General features: G+C 38.0%; 2 protein-coding genes and 2 long non-coding RNA genes across 4 annotated transcripts in view; 1 reads left to right on the top strand and 3 right to left on the bottom strand.

The window, feature by feature from the left end:
- Positions 1-2,555, bottom strand: part of LOC113108073 (phospholipase D1-like) — a 5,043-nt gene extending 2,488 nt beyond the window's left edge. Inside the window, exons 1-6 of the mRNA XM_026270893.1 lie at positions 2,544-2,555; positions 1,791-1,849; positions 1,605-1,697; positions 1,008-1,160; positions 595-744; positions 187-325 (exon numbers count right to left, since the gene is read on the bottom strand). Coding sequence (XP_026126678.1) covers positions 187-325; positions 595-744; positions 1,008-1,126 — 408 coding nt within the window. The 5' untranslated portion in view covers positions 1,127-1,160; positions 1,605-1,697; positions 1,791-1,849; positions 2,544-2,555. The remainder of the gene's footprint in view (positions 1-186; positions 326-594; positions 745-1,007; positions 1,161-1,604; positions 1,698-1,790; positions 1,850-2,543) is intronic.
- A 7-nt stretch (positions 2,556-2,562) lies between these two features.
- On the bottom strand, positions 2,563-3,281 carry LOC113109374 (uncharacterized). The gene is made up of 3 exons (XR_003292950.1): positions 3,210-3,281; positions 2,791-2,908; positions 2,563-2,609 (listed from the first exon to the last, which is right to left on the bottom strand). It is a non-coding gene; the product is annotated as an uncharacterized LOC113109374 (long non-coding RNA).
- A 309-nt stretch (positions 3,282-3,590) lies between these two features.
- LOC113109373 (uncharacterized) lies at positions 3,591-7,879 on the bottom strand. The gene is made up of 3 exons (XR_003292949.1): positions 7,303-7,879; positions 4,691-4,846; positions 3,591-3,723 (listed from the first exon to the last, which is right to left on the bottom strand). It is a non-coding gene; the product is annotated as an uncharacterized LOC113109373 (long non-coding RNA).
- A 1,722-nt stretch (positions 7,880-9,601) lies between these two features.
- LOC113108831 (transmembrane and TPR repeat-containing protein 4-like) lies at positions 9,602-19,628 on the top strand. The gene is given in 19 exon segments (XM_026272160.1): positions 9,602-10,036; positions 10,158-10,353; positions 10,734-10,849; positions 11,370-11,506; positions 11,509-11,585; positions 12,279-12,363; positions 12,684-12,778; positions 13,327-13,419; positions 13,502-13,663; positions 13,867-14,069; positions 14,337-14,511; positions 14,640-14,771; positions 15,086-15,165; positions 15,284-15,391; positions 15,510-15,651; positions 16,208-16,322; positions 18,900-19,012; positions 19,109-19,178; positions 19,405-19,628. Coding segments are annotated over 18 exon segments (2,214 nt in total). The 5' UTR covers positions 9,602-10,036; positions 10,158-10,191; the 3' UTR covers positions 19,554-19,628.
- The last annotated feature ends 356 nt before the right edge of the window (positions 19,629-19,984 follow it).

Raw genomic sequence — 19,984 nt, 5'->3', positions numbered from 1 at the left:
TTAAAAAATGTATACTTGTTTGGGTCAGTAGGTATTGCTAAAAAGCCAATGAAACCACTGTACTACAAAACCAGTCATGTATTTTTCTCCTTTTATAAAACATCTCAGTCCAACGTTGAGAAAATCAAACTGACGTCGCAGTGGTACATAATATGGTACATTAAAATGTGCGCCATAAGCGCTCACAGAGTTGTAAAAGCGAGGTACATGGGGAGTAATTGAAGCTGATGTTAATCTGTACCACCAGGCTGTGATGAAGATTTCCTCCTTTGCTCCTTCCAGGGCATCAGCTATGGCATCAAAGTATCCAGCTGCGTTGACAAACCTTCAAAAGGAGCACAGGGAATTTCATTTAAGAACTGTGTCAGGCTACTTCACAGAGATTTAAGAGAAGACGTTCTAGTAAGTGTTGCTCACACAAAAAGAACAAAGAATGAGGACTAGCTGAATTGAATTGAAGATTCCTATAATATTTTAAACTGAAAATATTGTACTATTTAAATATATTTAGAAAGAAAGAATTATGTCTTCTATAGTTTTAATTGGGTTATCACAATATATTTAAATAATTAATATGACAGCAGGTTTTCTTACCATTTAGATGAAGTGTTTTCTCTAACAGGGGTGAAAGACCCATGGCGGTTTTCCCTCAGAAAGTCCTGTCCAAACATTTGAGAAAACTCGTCTATTGAGTGCCCCCACCAACGAGCCTGCCTATACGTGGAGCACTTGATAGTAAGCGCCCTGTCCAAAAAACAAAAATGTTGATTAATACTTGTTTTTGTCATTACAAAACAAAACAAAAAATTCACTTTTGTCTCGTTTTCCAGTAAAAATCTAATCATCCTTCTTAAACAAGACCAATTTATTGAACTTACTATTATCTTTATTAAGACAAGACTTACAGAATACTGAAAATACACATATGAAGCTTTTGAAAGCATGTTCAATAACGGTAATTGCATGATGAAATAGCTGAAATATAAAACACATTTTTCTCAACCTGCCTGCAAAGATTCTCAATCGTGACTCCATGCCTGACTCCGGTCTCCCGGGTCCCTATTTTGATGTGAAATCCCTTATCGTACAGAATCACCGTGCCTACTTGGCCATCCTCTGGCCTCATGTAGAGAACAAAGGAGTCTTTTACCACCAGCCATCTGAAAGATGAAGCAGTCACCACATGAGAGCTGGGACAAGGGGGAGAGCCATTCTATCAGCTTTGGGAAAACATCATAATAACCTAAATAAGTAAACAACCGAAAAAGAAGACATGCCATGACCCAAAGGCTCAGCAAGGTCGCAATCCGAGGAGAAAAATTCAATTGTGTAAGAGTTATGTTACTGTAGCTGCTTGTCAAAAAAAAAAACAATAACACTCCTATCCGCAAAGATGAAGGTAGTTCAACATCAGCATCTGTTATTCACCAATATTCATTTCAGGGCTTGGTGTTCTTACTTGTGAAACCATGAGATGAAGATCACGCACTACTGATTAAACTGTTTTTCTCAGAAAGATATTATGTCCACAAATCGTGTAGAAAGTTACAGTTTTCAACACAGTATTATGATTTCCTGAGTGTAACATGTAAAACAGTTCTCACCTTTTGGACCACCGGTAACAGACACTGTTGGATCCGCACCAGTAACACACAGGGAATGTGTTTCCTCCTGATTTCTTTAAGATCAGACCTTCACTTTTGTCAAGGCATATACACATATAAATGTACAAACACAAATCAAGCCATTTTTTTAATATATATTTTACTTTACTATATGTAGATTCTTACATTCCTTTTGGTCCGAGATCCTGAATAAATGAGATCTGACTCACTTCCAGAAATTCCAGCTGAAATAAAATTCAGTTTGCATCAGTAAGCCTCAATCCAGCTTTGTGGGAAATGTATATGAGCCACACACCAGTTACTTCCAAAATATCATAATTTAATATATCTTTTAAACATTTTAGTTATGGTGACTAAAATGAAGTAATAATTGGCATCTGCTTTGTACAGTCCAGTTCTACCTTAATAATTAGAAAGCAAAGTGTGAGGTGAAATTTGAGGCAGGGGGCGAATGTTTCGGGGTACAGGTAGTCTTTAATTAGCCCTGCAAACGAATGCTAATTATGTGACTGTCAGAGAATTAGCCTGTGAAGCACTAAGCTAAGTGTGGAATCACCTCTCAGAGGCGTTCTCTACAAAAGAGACGGTTTTAATGAGTGGAGACACAGCAGGTAGAGTTTCTTCCAGAACCTTCATTCTGCCATCATGTGACACAATGGTAACTGAACATTTTTTTTTTTTTACACTAGAACGATTCCCAGACAATAGCATTGCACAGATAGATTATATTAGAAATAAATTGTGAATAAAAATTGGTTATACAGTCATTATGTCCTTATTATGCACTAACAGAAAGGACCATGCTATTTTGGGCATGGTAGCATAATGATAACCCTATTTTTTTATGCTGTTTGATTATTTCATTATATTACCATCACATGGTACTGCAAAATTACTTTTCACACAGTTGTGACTTACAGTTGCAGGATGTGTCCTATATAAATGCCTTTTCAATATATTCCTCAGATAGTCCTCAAGTTGCAGCTGTAAGAACAAAACAAAGATTGAAACACTGAAATAAGCATGTTTAAATACAAATACAGCAATTACGGCATAAACTAAATTAAGCAATCTTTTTGAAGTCAACTTTTACTCTATATGGTATTTTACATTTACATATGAGCAGTATAGCAATATTGACTGAACTGAAAATAAACAATGTAACTTTTCTGCTAATGAGCTGTTCCTCCTTGACGAGGGCATCGGGTCTTCGTGGTAACGTTGGGATGTGTTCTCCATGAAACAGTTTACGGCCTTTAAATGACCTCCTTCTGACTGAGTGACTGTCAAAAAGAGGAAACCTGACTGTCAATATTTGGCAAGATTTGGGTGTGTGTCCATGAAAGCACCTCTGATTTGATTAACTGAGAGGTAACAGTGCAGTGAGGCTGGAGAAAAGGCTTTGCGTAGGGCTCAGGGGTGCTAACAAGAATACATCTGGGACAAATTGAGTACACCCAACTGAAAAATGAAAACACTCAGCGGCACAGAAAAGCTATGGGGCGGACTGTGTGTTCAAGGCTTGTGGCGTGTTTGTGAGAGAATGTGTGCATACAGAGATGAAATTAGTAAAGCACATCTTACATTCGGCTTGGCAGGGGTATTTTTAAGAGGGCCCTGAATTTGAGCAGCTCCTGATGAAGTGCCTGGAAATGCTAAAACGACGCTTGATTTTCCACTTGAAATCTCCATGGCTCAACTCTATCGTATACAGGTTGGATTCAGCAACCTTTGAGTGGATCATTTCAAGAAACAAAACTGATTGAATATAATGTACAGATATCTAATCATGATGCATGTTACATATGTATACATAAACATTAAAATACTCCATACTATTGTTTTTATCATATCATATATTTATCCATAACAGCATTATAGTTCTAAATATTGTTTAAGAACATCTTAAGTGTGTGAAGAAATGTGCAAGTGATTCATTTGTGATCCCATTTCTTTCTTTTTTTTACCCTGGTAGATGTGAATCGCTCCACCTCTGTCACCTGTACTTGGATTGGCACTTCTTCAAGAAATATAACACCATCCAGGGACTTGAATGGAAGAAAGCTGTATATTGCTTGGAAGGATATGTTCCTTGGTTCTGAAAACAATCATAATATACGAAAGGTTATTGATCATATCTCAAGGGAGATCAATGAGAAAACACTGACACACACCTTGATGGTGTGGTAATCATTCAGACTCATGCTGGCCTTGTATTTTTAAATGGCTGATAACATCTTAGCAATCTAAAGTACAGCTACTTTAGAAATAGTTTGTTTGGCTTTTCATCTTTTGAAGTTGAGCAGTAATGTCATGGAGAGGCTCCATTTGATTGTCAGCAGGATAGCGATTGAAGACTCCAGCTGGAGGTGTATATGGTGTGTGTGCGCTTGAGTTTCTCAAAGCTAAATCTGCTCCTGCATCAGATTAATGATATACTTTAACCTGTTGAAATTAACATGTTTGTACCTGGTAATATTAATGAACGCACTGCTTTAGCGGTGAGTATAAGTTGCACTTTCTGTGAACAGGTACAAAACAGAGCTTGAATCTTTTTCAGCATATGGTCAGTGAGGAGATTAACATTCAGGACAAAAATTGATCGTCAACCCCAGGAGGTCAAAATAAATATTATATGACCTGGATTTTCTATTTATTTTATATGAGGTTTGCAATTTTGCAACACTGTTACCAAAATCTGTGATGTTAAAATACAGTATACACAAAACTTGGATTTATCTAGCATTAACTAAACACTGGAATTCAGGATTACTTAGCCTAAATTCACTTAGGTGCTGTTGAGTCAAATTTTAATTTTATAGTTATTAGATACATTTATATTTACCATGAATGAAATAAAATAATGTTTTATATTTTTATCTAGAAGTGACTTGTAGAAAAGAGTTGAAGTATCGGCTGTGGGTTTCTATTGCACTACACTGCTCCAGCATCTCAAAGTTCAATATACAGACATCTGATTCACTTTCCTTCTGACATACAGCATCTACAGCATTATGCTGAGAGGTCACTGATGAAAGCAAGGACACAGTACCGAGCAGTTTTACCTCCACAGAGGTCAGTATGGCCACTTAAATCCAGCTCCTCTGGGTCGTCTTGTAGGTCATCTTGGTCCAAGCTGCCAGAGAACTGACTCATGACTGACTCCAGTCGCTCCAGTTTAGGAGGCCCTTGACGGCCCCTCAGAGACATTTTCACTTCATCTACAAAAACAATGAACATTATTTCACTACAGTATACATTATTACAAGAATAATTGTATTTTAAAAAAAAAATAATTTATGAATTGTTATAGTGCTTTTGTGATAATAATAATAATAATAATAATAAGAAAAATATTTTATTAGTTACACATCTGCATTTGACATTATTTTCGCTGTTGGTAAGCTAATTTAAACACTTTCATATTGTTCCCATGACCATTTACTTAATGCAGACACCCCCTTCAAATCATTTAGCTGCATTTCAGTGTTTTGTCTGCCTCAGATTTTTTTCCGGTCACTGATTAATTGGCCCCATATGCAAAATGCATGAAATATGGATTTAATATTCACTTGGCTGGTTGCAGCACTTTGGTATTTATATGAGGGGGAAATCTTTATGAGGGGCTCCTCCCCTGTCTCCTGACCGCTCCAGAGCCAATGGCCCAAATGCAAAGTGACAGACAAGTCATCAGAAACATGGAGATCTAATGTCTTTGTGATCCCAGAAAGTGTGACAGACATTGATTTTTTTGCAATCTGACGGTACATGCAATGATAAAAGAAAGGAAAGGTCAGGGTCAAATGGCATGAAAGTGAGGAAATGGCTGGATATCACGCAATGTCATGGCCCACAAACCTTTTCCGCAACTAAACATTACAAAGTAACTTATTTTATTAACTTTATGCTTGTTAGTGAAAACAGCTGTGCTATATGAAAGTGCATTCATTTATATTAAACCCTTTCACGTATGAGTTTAAAATATCCTGGCTGAGCCCCCAGAGGGGGTTTGTTTTAGGCAACCGTTTTTTGGTAATGAATGTATAGCCTATTTGTTCCCATGGTGACGTGTTATGCTTGTCATGTGACACAGGACTGTATGATACATGGATGGCTTTTATTTTGTTTTTCCTTTTTTTTTTATATATATTAATAAACATACTCACTATGATGTATTATTATATTATATGCGCAAGTAAATGTATTTGGTAGTTTAAACACTTTTATAATGACCGTGTTAGCTGATCTATACCAGGTGAGGGGTGCCACCATGTTACTTTCGCGCTGAATCTGAGCTATGGGATTTACAACACGTATATTCATCCTCTCTTCCCAAAAGACGTTAAAGTATGTCTCGGTAAACTGGGAGAAGAGCAGATTAAACGTTATCTACACAACATTAATAAAACATGCCATCAGATTATATTTGTAAGGTTTATTGCTACTTCCATAGACACCCGCACGTATTTTACAAACTATAAATGTATGGTTTTGCTAGTACATATTTCCAGGGCCGCTGCTGGCCAAATGGGTGCCCTAAGCAGGATTGCATTGTTGTGCCCCCTCCCTCAAATATTATAAAACACCTACTATAGGGGTCTAAATAGAACTTAATACATTTATAAAAAGTAAATGCATAAATAAATTGTAATTCAATTGTATAATTTACTTATTACAATTGTAGCTCCAGACAGTTATGTCTATGATTTTATTTACACAATTCTCTGATTGATTTTAAAGTCTCAAGCATTCAGAGATTTCACTTGGATGGGATAAAAGCAGAGCACAAATTCAGAATATGGACACCATACATGTCACTTGATTAACATCACTCAACTATTTCTATATACTAAAGTAATAATAATAATATAATAGTAATAATATACATATCTGAATGCAACTTTTTAAAATTGTGTTTAATAATGTCCTTTTAAAATAGATAGAAGTATTATATATTTTGTAATGTTGTAAGAAAAGAAGATTTTATACACGTAAATTTTACAAACATTGTTGATCTTTTGCTATATTGATCATATTTATACATCTATTAAATAGGCATTGCTCTTAAAAAAACTCTTTAGTCTAGCTTGATACATTTATCAATAACAACAGCTGAAATTAATTTTAATCAATTCAATTGTTCAGAGATCAACAGAGAAAGATACTTTGTTATGTCTGCTCAAAATTTAAAAAATTATAAGACAATATTTTTTTTTTGCTTTGCACCCAATGGTGTATCACTGTGGTCTTTCAGGTAAGATAACAAAGTTACTGTAAAGTATACACAATACTCTTGATATGAGAAACACGCAGGACAACGAGTTTACTGGATTAGATTGGATCTGTGGGGGATCCAAATTCATACATTTATTTAGGCCGCAAATTGTTCATGATAATCATATATGTGTGACAACTGCAATGTTAAATAAGGTTATTCGTTGTGGGGTAATTAGACAGGATGTGATCTCCATTCTATGACAGTACAAACGGGACAGAGGCAATTCATTAAGCAGGTAATAGAGCACATTATTGTGTAAATGTTCTGCATCCGACTAAATCAATCACCACTATAACTGCACATTCTTTCATTAAAGTGAATTACAAAGCTGGAAGAGGGGAAAAGATTGGAGCTTGGAACAGCAGGACAGCAAACTAAGAAAACACAGAGAGTTCTTACCTCATTTTGAAGCCCGTGGAGGAAGAACGCTTCTCCGGACTCTCCTAAGAGACAGGAGATTGCAACAGGTCGTCACTACTCAGCTTCTAAAATCTCTGTGCTAACTCAGATAACTGATTTCTGTTAACTTAAGGAGTTTCAGGGCTGTTACCCTCTTTGAATTATGGCAGCAATATGACTGGACAGTTCCATTCACGGCTCTTACAATGTATCATCACACCATAGGGGAACAAGGGAACGGTTTCACTGAACGCTCAAAGCCCCTATTGATAGTGCAAAGCTCTGCCACTGGTGCGAGTGTTTGTGTTTGAAATGTTTGTACCAGGAATCAGACAGCTACAGCTAATCTCTGTGATGTCATCTCTCATGGAGATCGGGACTGGTGGAGGACTGGCCACAGTGCTATTTGTGTTGCTGAGTGAGTTGTGATGTGTCAGCGGTTCAAGAGAAGTCGGACAATCATCATTATGACAGTTGTCACTATTGTAGTTGAAATCTCAACAGGCACATGGTGTGCCCATTCAGGGTGTATTTTCTAAGGTAAACACAACAGGATGATCAAGGGTGGAAATTATAAAATGGCAAGTGACTCTAGATAAGCCTAGTTTGTGGCCTATATCCAGTTCCAAATCCAAACATCTTGCATAAGCTTTGGAATTCTAATTGTACAGTGCTGCCTACCCCCTTGGTAAATATGAGCAAAGGTGGCTGTGAAAATAAACTTTTAATGTTTTATCCTTTTGATCTTTCATTCTAACCTTTCACTGAACTAAAACAATGGATAGTGGGGAAACTCACATTATGAAATAAATGTTTTCCCTAGTTCACGTTAGCCACAGCTATTGGCACCCTATAATTGCAATGTCTTTTCCCCAAAATAACTTCTGAGTTTTCTCCTATAATCCCTGATGAGTTTGGAGAACACTTGACAAAAAGATCAGAGACATTCCTTCATCCAGAATCTCTCCAGATCCTTCAGAATAGCAGTATATATACATACTCTATAAATATATAAACTGGAGTTTGTTTTTGGATGAGCCAAGAGTTGTTGTTTTTCTTTTTTCTTGAAACTGTTTTGATGTAATCCCAAGATTCCTGTGATCCCTGTGATGGGCACCACTGTATGACTCATACAGTTGCATTATCATACTATATATGGTTTTTAAAGAAATAGTTAATCCCAAAATTCAAATTTGAGGAAAATGTACTCATCCTCAGGCCACGCAGAAAATAGAAGAATTTGTTTTTCATCAGATTTGGAGAAATGCAGCATTTCATCTTTGCTCACTAAAGGATCCTCTGCAGTGAACGGGCGCCATCAGAATGAGAGTCCAAACAGCTAATAAAACATCGCAACAATTTACAAGTAATCCACATGACTCAAATCTATCAATTAAAGTCTTGTAAAGTGAAAAGCTGTATGTCATAACAAATCCATATTTAAGAGCGTTTTAACTTTAAATCATTGCTTCCAGCTTAAATAAAAGTCTTCTATCCATAATGTTGCTTTCTATAGGAAAACAAAACAAAACAAAACAAAAATGAATCAGGAGAGAAATGTGCAGATATCAAATCTAAACTAGATCTAAACTCAGGAGAGAAATGTGCAGATATCAAATCTAAACTAGATCTAAAATAAATTCTAAACAAATATGTTGATGGACAACTTTAGACAGACTTGGGGAAGAAGTGATGGTTTAAAGTTTAAATGGCTTAATGATGGATTTATTTCTCACAAACATGAAGCTTTTCATTTCTCTCGAGACGTTTATTGACTTGGATGGCACCAGGATCCAGTGATGAGCAAGTGATGCTTGGATGATGCTAAATTTCTAGCCTACTGTTCTTAATAGTGACACCTCTATGGATGCAAGTAGTTTGTTAACTTTCTGCTGCTGCTTCCAAATGTTTATCTTTTCATCCTTTTCGATGCTTATTTGTATTATTTGCTTATTTTGAACAAATTTAAGGGTGCACTCTTAAATTTAATTTCTCAACTCGTATACCTTCAGTTTGGATTGCTGGATCACATGCTGATCCACCATGTCACTTTTGACTGCCATCTTGGGCTCATATGTTTATAAAGTTAACTTACAGTAAGCATTTACATTATGTAGCGGCCTATTGTTAACAATTAACCTTGCACAGTATCTTGGCTTTTTATGTTTTTTATTTTATTTTTTAGATAAAGCATACAATCACAATTCACTGCTTGACATTTCCTGTCATGCCATCAACTGTGCAGTTTTTCCTCACATTATATCCAGTCGGCTGGCTCAGGTCACGTGACGTCACACGGTCGGGCTATTCTTCGCGCGCTAGCAGGAAGTACAGACGAGAGGCTCGTACAGGGATCAGCCATCGTTTAGCCACGTATTAAGCCTGTATTTTCTATTTTTCGTATTTATTTGACACCGGCGATTTAAAGCTTGTATTGCTCGTCTTCAACAGATTGTAAATCTTACTCGTCGACGGGAATACAGTTATTGACGTCAGTGCACGCTAATATTATTATTATTTGTGAATCGTGTTTTGACGGTCGTCATTGTCGCGCGAGCAAAATATATGAATAGACAACGTAGAAAGCGTGAATGGTTTCGTATCCTTTGCTCGCTTTAACAGCCGGTTGCTATGCATTGCATACATCTGTGTGTACAGCTATGCAGCAAAGCATGCAACTGTGCTGAGATGTCACACCGCCTTTTCTAACAAATCTCTGTAGTGCATACTCTAGGTATGTTGCAGTGCATGCGCCTTTCTCGCAAGATGTTTGCTTCTTATTTTTGAAGTCTTATTTTTGGAGTGTTAGCTTGCTGTTTTAACGTTCCACCTGCTTTCTTTGTTCTGCAACACAGTGGTGGGTCAGAATGAACAAAAACCACATGAAAGATGGTGCTTTCTGAGCCTTACTGGGATCATCACATCCCCCTGCCAAAACTGGGACCCTTGCACTCCCGGCTGGTCACTGCCTTTGTTGCCCTGATCTGTTTCATAAACAGCTATGATGGGGACTTTGTCTTTGATGATTCAGAAGCCATCATCAATAACAAGGTATCACCCTCAATCTAGGTTATTTATTTATTTGTTTACATGTTTATTATGAAAGAAATAGTTTACCTAAAAATCTAAATTCTGACATTCATTTCAAAGACAAGTAAGTGTAGTTTTTCATACAATGACAATGGATGGGGACCAAGGAGTGGCCATGGTCACTATTCAGTTTCATCGCATGAAAAAAGCACCTTTGACATTCTGTTTGAGTAAATGATTATGGAATTTCCTTTTCAGGTAAACTGCCCATTTAAACATGCATATTGTTGCTTTGTGGTTTCAACACACAAATCATGTCAATACTTTAATAGTACATGATATTTGCACCTTTTTTTGCAGTATTTATACATTGTCTTAACAGGGTAACTCTCATTTCATAGGATTTGAATCCTGACACTCCACTGAGTAACATCTGGAAAAATGACTTTTGGGGAAGTAACTTAAGTAGCAACTCCAGTCACAAATCCTACCGGCCGCTGACCGTCCTGACCTTCAGGTATGTTCACCACAAAGACAAAAGACTCTTTCAATTACTGCTGTGTGACTGATGATTAACACAAGGTAATAGTCCAACGTGCTTATAGTGAATATTGTCAAACCTCTTTGCATGTATTAGATGTGTGGACTTGTAATTTTATTCTCAGTGGGAAATCAAAAGAGGTCCCCGAGTGCTTCCTCACTGAATGCCACAATAATTGACATTAAAATTGGATGCATATATTGCCTTTTTTTAAACTCGTTTTAGAATTGTCTCTGGCATTTGACTGCAACTGTGAGGAATCTATACAGGGGGCATAATTCATGTCCTGCATGCTGTTAATGAGAATGACATCGTTTTGCATCAGTAATGGCCCGTTATACCGCCTCAACCATAAAGTTGCTTTATAATGCCATGATTTCTGTATGCCATCGTATCTCTGCTGTTTAATGTTTCAGAAATATACAAAAACATTTGTGATTGTTGCACAAGTCAAAAGTTAGTTTTAATCCTTGCGATTTATTACTTATTTTCGCAGGATCAACTACCTCTTGGCTGGTGGACTGCATCCGATTGGCTTCCACATGCTCAACGTTGCCCTCCACTGTGTTATTTCTGTGTTAATGATCGATGTGTTTGCAATATTAATTGGCGGCCCGGTTCAAGACGGAAGAGGGCGAAACTCAGTCTTTCTCCAAAAGCTTCCTTCCTGGCTGCGCTCTTCTTTGCTGCACATCCAGTTCACACGGAAAGTGTAAGTAGAGTGGGAAGACGTGATTCAGCAGGCCGTCTCTGCCCGGTAAACAATCTCCGACTACAATGCTCCATATCACAATGTTCATTGATGTTGCATGAAATATACATTACAAGGCCCGTGGAGAAGAAAGCTTCACGCAGCTGGTGTGCATCGCATAGGTGGGCTCTACAGTCAGCCATGGCTATTAACAGCTTTGCCCTGCCATGGATGCATCCGAGCATGGTAGAGTCTGCCAATGCTCTGGTAGCTGTTCTTTAATCAGGTTCAGAAAGACCGGCCCTGGACTTGGAGGGGGTGAGGTTCAGAGAGACCACTGACTTGGGCCTACGGGATGAATCAAAGAACATGGCCCCAGGACTCCAGCCAAGGCCGACTGCAGTTCTGTAATGAGTGCTGCCTCCTGCCTTCACTGTTAATTTGACACTGCCAGAAATACAGGCAATTTCACAGACGAAAGGCCGGCGAAGGATGTTTTTATGCAACTGTTTTTTTGCCTTTAATGTCCAAGCAGGATTTCATTTGTTTCGGTGTAAAACGTAGCTGCCGTTAAAAACGATTGCCCTTGGGGTGGATTTCACGGTCGTGACCCACTTGAAGATTGATACTGCTTGATGAGACAGTGTCTTTTAGCTCTCTAAAAGTATTTAGTTGATCTTGAATAATCTCCTCTGTTGGCTCTCTGTCTTGTAGGTGGCTGGCATTGTTGGCAGAGCAGATTTGTTATGTGCCCTCTTTTTTCAGCTCTCTTTTCTGGTTTACTGCAAAGCATTTCAAGGTCAGTCGATGCACTAGACAGGCTAATAAACAGATCATTGAATTGCTGAGTTTGCGGACAAATAAACCAGATTTTTGTGAAATGGATCCACCAATTCATCGAAAAGATCACATGATTAATTTATGGACTTGTTTAAGGATACATTTATGGATTCTTTGTTTGGTATTTGAAGCTTAAAATCTTATCTTTTTTGAGGACTTGTTGCAAGTTGGTAATGAATTAATTCTGTGCAGACACTGCATGTTAGGATCTCACTGAATGTCTTACTTTGCATTAAGCATACAGTTTAAGTGTAGAGATTTTTGAATTTCTCCCTGTAGGTGGTGATAAAAAGTTCTCAGTATTGTGGATATTTGGCAGCATTCTTCTTTGTGCTGTCGCAATGCTGTGCAAGGAGCAAGGCATTACGGTTTTGGTGAGTGAAAATATCCATACATTTGAGAGAGCTGCAGGTCAAATAAGGTCATATGCAATAAGCACATACCATATTTTTCGGACTATAAGTCGCACCGGAGTATAAGTCGCATCAGTCAAAAAATGATGAGGAAAAAAACACACATATATATATATATATATATATATATATAAGTCGCACTGGACTATAAGTTGCATTTATTTAGAACCAAGAGAAAACATTATCGTCTACAGCCGCGAGAGGGCGCTCTATGTTGCTTAGTGTAGACTACAAGAGCACTGAGCCACATAGAGCGCCCTCTGGCGGCTCTAGACAGTCATGTCTTCTCTTGATGCATTTTTAGTTCATTTCTCTTGGTTCATGCCAAATTAATTTTGATAAATAAGTCGCACCTGTCTATAAGTCGCAGGACCAGCCAAACTATGAAAAAAAGTGTGACTTATAGTCCGGAAAATACAGTACATGTTACATTATCTCTCTTCTATTTTTACAATACAGAGCTTTGGTCATCCATAAAATATCTTAGTCCTTTTCTTCTGTGTGTTAAGGGAGTAAATGCTGCTTATGATATTCTTATGGTCTGCAATCTAAATATCTATGAGCTTGCTCACCAGCTGCTTTCCAGGAGAAAATCAGCTGATGTAAGTGACTTATTCATAGGGTGTCACTCTTTGGACCCAAAACAATCTTTGGATTGATTTATACTTTCTCTTTTCCACCCAGATTGGTGGGTTGGTGAGGAGTGGTTTGCTTATGAGGTTAGCTCTTCTCTTTCTTGGTGGTTCCTTCCTTTTGTACGCGAGGTGGAGAATCATGGGAACTGGGCCTCCGTCTTTTACTGAGGTGGATAACCCAGCATCCTTTGCTGAAAATGTCATCTTGAGGGTAAGCAGTCCTTTCAGTTTGGATTTTTTAGTGGCCCTTTTGAGGCTGAAATTGTACCAGTACTGACAAATCAAAATTTTACAATCCTAGTCAAACCTGAAATTAATATTTAGTATACAGTTTTAGTAGTAATTGTTTGCCCAGACAGACTGTCATATTTTTCACATACTCCTTAGAGTCACTTGTTTTTCCACTTTTCTCAGATTGTGAACTATAATTACTACTACTCCTTAAATGCCTGGCTGCTGCTGTGTCCCTGGTGGCTGTGTTTTGATTGGTCAATGGGCTGTGTACCTTTGATCAAATCAGCTACTGATTGGAGGATTTTCTGGCCTCTTTTGCTGTGGTGCTGTCTGATGGGCTTAGTATACCAAGCTCTGTGCTCACAGGACAGCAATAAAAGAAGGTAAGACCAGCAAAACAAAACATGCTTTGTCTAAACATGGAAAAATGTGTGCGATGGTTTGTAAAAGAATGCCTGGTTGTTGTTCAGGCATTTATTTGTATACAGTTGCCATAATGTTACTCTCCAATAAGATTTATTTTAATGGATCAATCATCATTAAATCATCTAATCATATTTACTTACTCTAATATGTATTCCTTCTGAATAAAAGTACACCTTTCTTAAAAAAACAGTGTGTATGGTGTATTATTTTCTGTGTGTTTTTAGGACTCTGACATTTGGCCTTGTACTGCTGGTTATTCCGTTCCTGCCAGCCAGTAATCTGTTCTTCAGGGTGGGTTTCGTGATAGCAGAGCGGGTGCTGTACCTCTCCTCAGCGGGCTACTGCCTCATACTGGCCTACGCTGTGGGCTACTGTAGCTGCCACTGGAAGAAACACAAGGTATGTGGCCTGTTCTACAGCAATTTCCCACTTATCACCTCCTAATATTCACCATCAGACCATAATTCACTGTAACTAATGTTCCATTGAGTTTGTGTTCACGTCTCGTGTCTGTGGGATAACCGCAGAGGCTGGTGAGAGCGGCCACGTTGACGCTGCTGTGTGTGAACGTGGCTCGCTCTGCACAGCGCAGTCAACAGTGGAGGTCTGAACAGAGTCTCTTCACCAGCGCCCTGTCTGTCTGCCCACTGAACGCCAAGGTGAGACCGCACACCTCCCCCCGTCATGCTGCAGTTTAACTCCACTGCATTTGTGAAATCCATTTCAATAACTTCAGCTTATCTGTCAGCACACAAAACGCCTTGAGCAAGACTCTCAGCTTTCTCCAGAGGAACTGAACATGTAATAAGTGCACTTTGAGCCCGTTTGAATTTGAAGCATCAGCTAAATGATTAAATAAAAAATAACAGAAAAGCAAATCAAATATTTGTTCTCAATTGTATTCAGTCCAGTTTTGCACACCAGTGACTTCATTAGCTTGATGAGATCTCTAACTTCTTCCTTCCTTGCACAGGTGCATTATAATGTTGGCAAAAACCTTGCTGACAGAGGCAACCAGAGTGCTGCAGTCAAGTACTACAGGGAGGCAGTGAGGTACAAAAAAAAAAAATCATGATTCTGTCATATTCACTTTGGCAGTTCTTCTGTCATGTGATCTATTGTGTATTATATGAAATAAGTTAGGGTTCACTTTTTTCTACACGTGTTACAGATTACACCCCAAGTATGTTCATGCCATGAACAATCTTGGCAACATATTAAAAGAAAGAAATGAGTTAAAGGAAGCTGAAGTGCTCCTGTCAGCTGCGGTTCATATCCAGTGAGTGAAGACTTTTAGTTCATATTTATTGTGTGTAGTTGTGTAACCTTTATTCAATTGTGCTGTTTCTTTTTTCCTCCTCCTTCTTTTATTTTTTGTTTTGTTTTGTTTGGATTAGGCCTGATTTTGCTGCAGCTTGGATGAATTTGGGTATTGTGCAGAACAGTCTGAAAAAGTTTGATGAGGCTGAACAGAGCTATTGGAATGCAATTCGATTCAGGAAAAAATACCCAGACTGTTATTACAACTTGGGACGTCTGGTAAGTACTGTGTTTTCTCTGTAATTTGAATAAAGCATTCAATACATTTAAAGCATGTTTTCCTACTTATTAAATTACCCCATGTTTTCAACATCAATTTCAATAGTATTACTGTGTGGATTTTTAACATGTCTAGTGTGATTTTGTCTTGGGCTATTATGTTCATCCTTCCTGTGTGTACAAACCAACGGTTTTATTATGGCAAGAAATTGGCTATTCCACTCTAAATATGGCCCATTATGATGTGTAGTGACATGCTATTTTAGTGTTAATGAAGGTTTGATTTCTTTACTCCATGAATTATCAAAGCATTATTATCAAAGATGTGCCATAGTGATTAATGCACTTTCTTCTCACATGTTTAGCCTTGTTGATTATGCAGAAAATGCTAATTCGAATCTGCATAATTTCTCTGCCCTTCTTCTCCTATTTAAAATAATAAAATGTATTTTAAAAAAAATGAAATTGTAAGGCATGATAATTTTTTGGGGAGAATCTTTGTCCTCGACGCACACTGGGCCGTTGTTTGATTGGTGCTTGTCTGTTTTATCTCCAGTATGCAGACCTGAACCGCAGCATTGACGCGCTGAACGCCTGGAGGAACGCCACCATGCTAAAGCCTGACCACAGCCTGGCGTGGAACAACATGGTCATATTGTTGGATAACACTGGTAAGGTGTAAACGGAACACGATTGATTAAAAGGCTAGTGCATACTTTAACAAATAGTGTAAAATTTGTGTACTTACAGCTGATATACTTCTCTTAATTACTGTAGATGTCGTCTTAAATACTTGAATCTGATTGGCTAGCTTTTATATGGTATAATAAGCAATATAATGTGGTATAAGCAGAATAATGTGCAGTTAGCTGACTGTATATTATCTTTTGCATATATCACAGTTTAGTAATACAGTATAGATCTGTATTGTTATGTTCAGACGGGCAGTCATGTATGCTTAAACTGAGTGAGTGTTCTCATTAAACATGACCTTGACCCTGCCCTTGGGGGTAAACAGATGATCTTGGCCTTCTCCCAAATCTTCCCGCCTTGTCGTTTTCATCTGGTGTCCCAAGTATAGCCGTGGCTCATAGCTGTGTGTGAGATAGAGGGAGAGAGAGGTGTGAACTTCCATTCTGCAGATGCTGAGCGTCAGGTGCACGCTGCCACATGGGGCCATGCTGCATAATTAGTTCACCCTTTACAACAATTAACTCCTGCACCCCATCTTCACCCCCTTCTCTCATCACAGACCCTACAGGGATGGATAACTTGGCTTTTTCTTAAATGATCAAATTACCTTTTAATATTTTTCTTTGCGTGATATAAAGAGCACATACTACAATATAGTTCAGAGAGTATAACAGACTTGGTGATAAAACATAAAAAACTGTTTTTAAAATGCGTTTATATACTTGAATAATGTCACAAAACATTTTTGGAACATTTGTGAACATTTTTGGGTGATGCAAATGAACCACAGAATCAGCGTTTTCAGCATTTTGTCATGAATGTCTGCCTTTGGAAAAACAAATGGAATTAATAATTAAGAAATACACTAAAATCACTGTTATTTACATTGTTTCTTGATTTTTATCACTGGCAAACTAATTGCACATATATTGCATACATTTATCGCACATTTTTCTTGCCCAGTCCTATAAAAAAATTGCCTTTTTTAACTTTGGTTAAACCTATTACAGTCAGTAAACCATACTGTTATGCATATATTTGTAGCTTGTGTTTTTATGATACTGAGAAACATTTTTTCAAAAGTTTCCATTCTGAAGAGATGTTACAAGATTAATAGAGGATGTCCTTTCCAGGAAATGCCGGCATTAGAACCCAACATGATTAGACCGGAAGAGCAAGAATCAGCAATGCTTGAAATTTATGTATTAAAAGCCTTGTGTGTTGTTTTAAAGCCACTCTTCCCTGCCGTGTGGAGAATGGCGTGATTCCCTGACAGAAGCCGTTTATTCAAACGCGTCTCCCAGGCAGGTTGGCCCTCCCTGGAGAGTCTTGGCACGGTCCATTTTCTTTGCCAAAAAACCAAACAAAACAAATAACACTCTTGGCATCACCATCATCTCCCTCTGCATTTTCCAGCCTCACTTGATCTCAAATACCCTCCCAAACATAAGCTAATAATTGCAAAGAGTGAATTGGGAGATGCTTTCTACTGCTGTTCTTTCCCTAAAATATTAAACTGAAAACACATCAAGAAAGTGTGCAAACATAAAACATGAGTCATGTTTAGGTTGCAGCAGTGAGGAAGAATCCTCAGCAGCTCATGAATTTGTTAAGGGCCAGCCGGTGAGAGAAGATCTATCTGAGTCTGTGGTCAGAGGGAGTTTTGACATCCAGATCAATAAGTCAGTAGCCCTTGTGTTGCCCTCTAATTAGGAAACTAAAAGAACCAGCCATGTGTGGAGTTGAAAAACTCTCTTCTGGAGGCTGCTGACACACCAGAGCAATCCACTCTGCGCAGTCAACAGAAATCACAGAATGACAACTATACGCTTGTCCTTTTGTGACATTTAGAACTATTTATAAAAATGTAAACTATTTGCTCTTTCACAGTTCTTTGTAGTTTTATTTTTATTTATTTTATTTTATAATTGGCTAATTTTAGTGATGTAAGTGTTCTGGCATGCAACAAACACATTTCTACTGTGCAAGAGGCATAGATCTAAGAGTTTAGTTCTGAATGCTTGTTAAATGTTCTTTTTACATTTATTCTATAGAGCTACTTAAGTGTTCTGTGTGATTTTAGCACATTGCTGGGGTTCTCTGTGTTTGCTTGGTGTTTGTTAGGATATTCTGAGTGGATGCTAGGTGGTTACTTGCAGGCTTAAGTCAAAAGAGTCCATCCCCAAGTCACTATGGTATTCTGGTCCATTGATATCACTTGGGTTCCTCTTTCAGTGTAATGAACACCCTGAATGCATTAGCCTTATTGGCCATCTCAACTTCCAGTGCAGTGTATGGAAATTGTAAGAAAATGAAACCTTGAGGAAGTGCCCTTCTATAGGACAAAGCAATATTAATATTAAAGTTTCTAAGATATCAGTAGAAAAATGTAGGCAGTAGACATAAATAGAGCCAATTCTGCCAAGAATCTAAGTCTAAATTATTTTAAAAAAAGTAAAAGCCCCAGCAGTTTTAGTAATCATTCAAAACTTAATCAGCAATAATAACATTTTGTGTCTTAGCAAGGTAACAGTTCATGTTATATTTCATTACAGGCAATCTTGCTCAGGCTGAGCTGATTGGAAAGGAAGCATTAAAGATATTGCCAAAAGATCACACCATCATGTTCTCCCTCGCCAATGTCCTTGGGAAACAAGAAAAGTACAAGGTTAAAACAAACATTTTTCCATGTGATGCTGCCTTTTATATGAAAATGTTACTCCGACTATTTCTTTATAATAACCAATGTTCCTTTTTCTCTCAGGAGTCGGAAGGATTCTTTCTTAACGCTCTGAAGATCAACCCAAACGTTGCCAGTTGCCATGGCAATCTTGGTAAGTCTCCCAGAATCCCGCTGGCACTTCAGTATTGTCACAGAAAACAGTTGTGCAAGTTTTGACTCCTGCAATGCTACACGATACAGGCATAAATCGATGCAACTGAATCAATAAACAAAGCGAAGTGGCTATGATTCTTCTCCCATTCACTGGGGACCAATGCTGAGGTACTGTTCAGTCCCTTGATTTAAGTGACGGGTCATTTTTTTTTGTGCTCTTGCAGCTGTTCTGTATCACCGTTGGGGAAAACTAGACTTAGCAAAGCGGCACTATGAACTATCTCTTCGACTGGATCCCAGCGCTCCAGGGACCAGGGAAAACTACAGCATGCTAAAACGCAAACTGGAGCAGCGGCAAAGGACTGTTGGATAACACTGTTTTTGATAACTGCATGCCACACAAGTCTTTGTACGGTCTCTACATAACTAAATAAAGTAATTAATGGTATTATTTTTCACTTTTGTCCTTTATGAATGCATACAGATGCTGTAGATGCACACAGTGCTTCCATTCTGGCCACATTATAGTCTTTTAAGGTCAAGACTGGTTTCTTAACCGGCTCAAATGAGTTTGTCATGTGTAACTGTAGGCTCAAGACATATGGAACATATCCACTAACTTGACTTTCATCTTTGACCTCATGTTATGTCAGCTGGGCCTCTATTTATTAGTCTGTTACACTTTGTAATCGCAAAGTATGTTACTCTTGGCCATCCACCAAGAACGTACCCCACTGTGGACATCGCAACAAATTGCCTTTTAAAATGTTGAGTTATCTTGAGTCACACACACCATAGGCCAAT

The sequence above is a fragment of the Carassius auratus genome, chromosome 9 (assembly GCF_003368295.1).
Source record: "Carassius auratus strain Wakin chromosome 9, ASM336829v1, whole genome shotgun sequence".
Lineage (NCBI taxonomy): Eukaryota > Metazoa > Chordata > Actinopteri > Cypriniformes > Cyprinidae > Carassius > Carassius auratus.
This window is presented reverse-complemented; position numbering and strand designations above follow the sequence as displayed.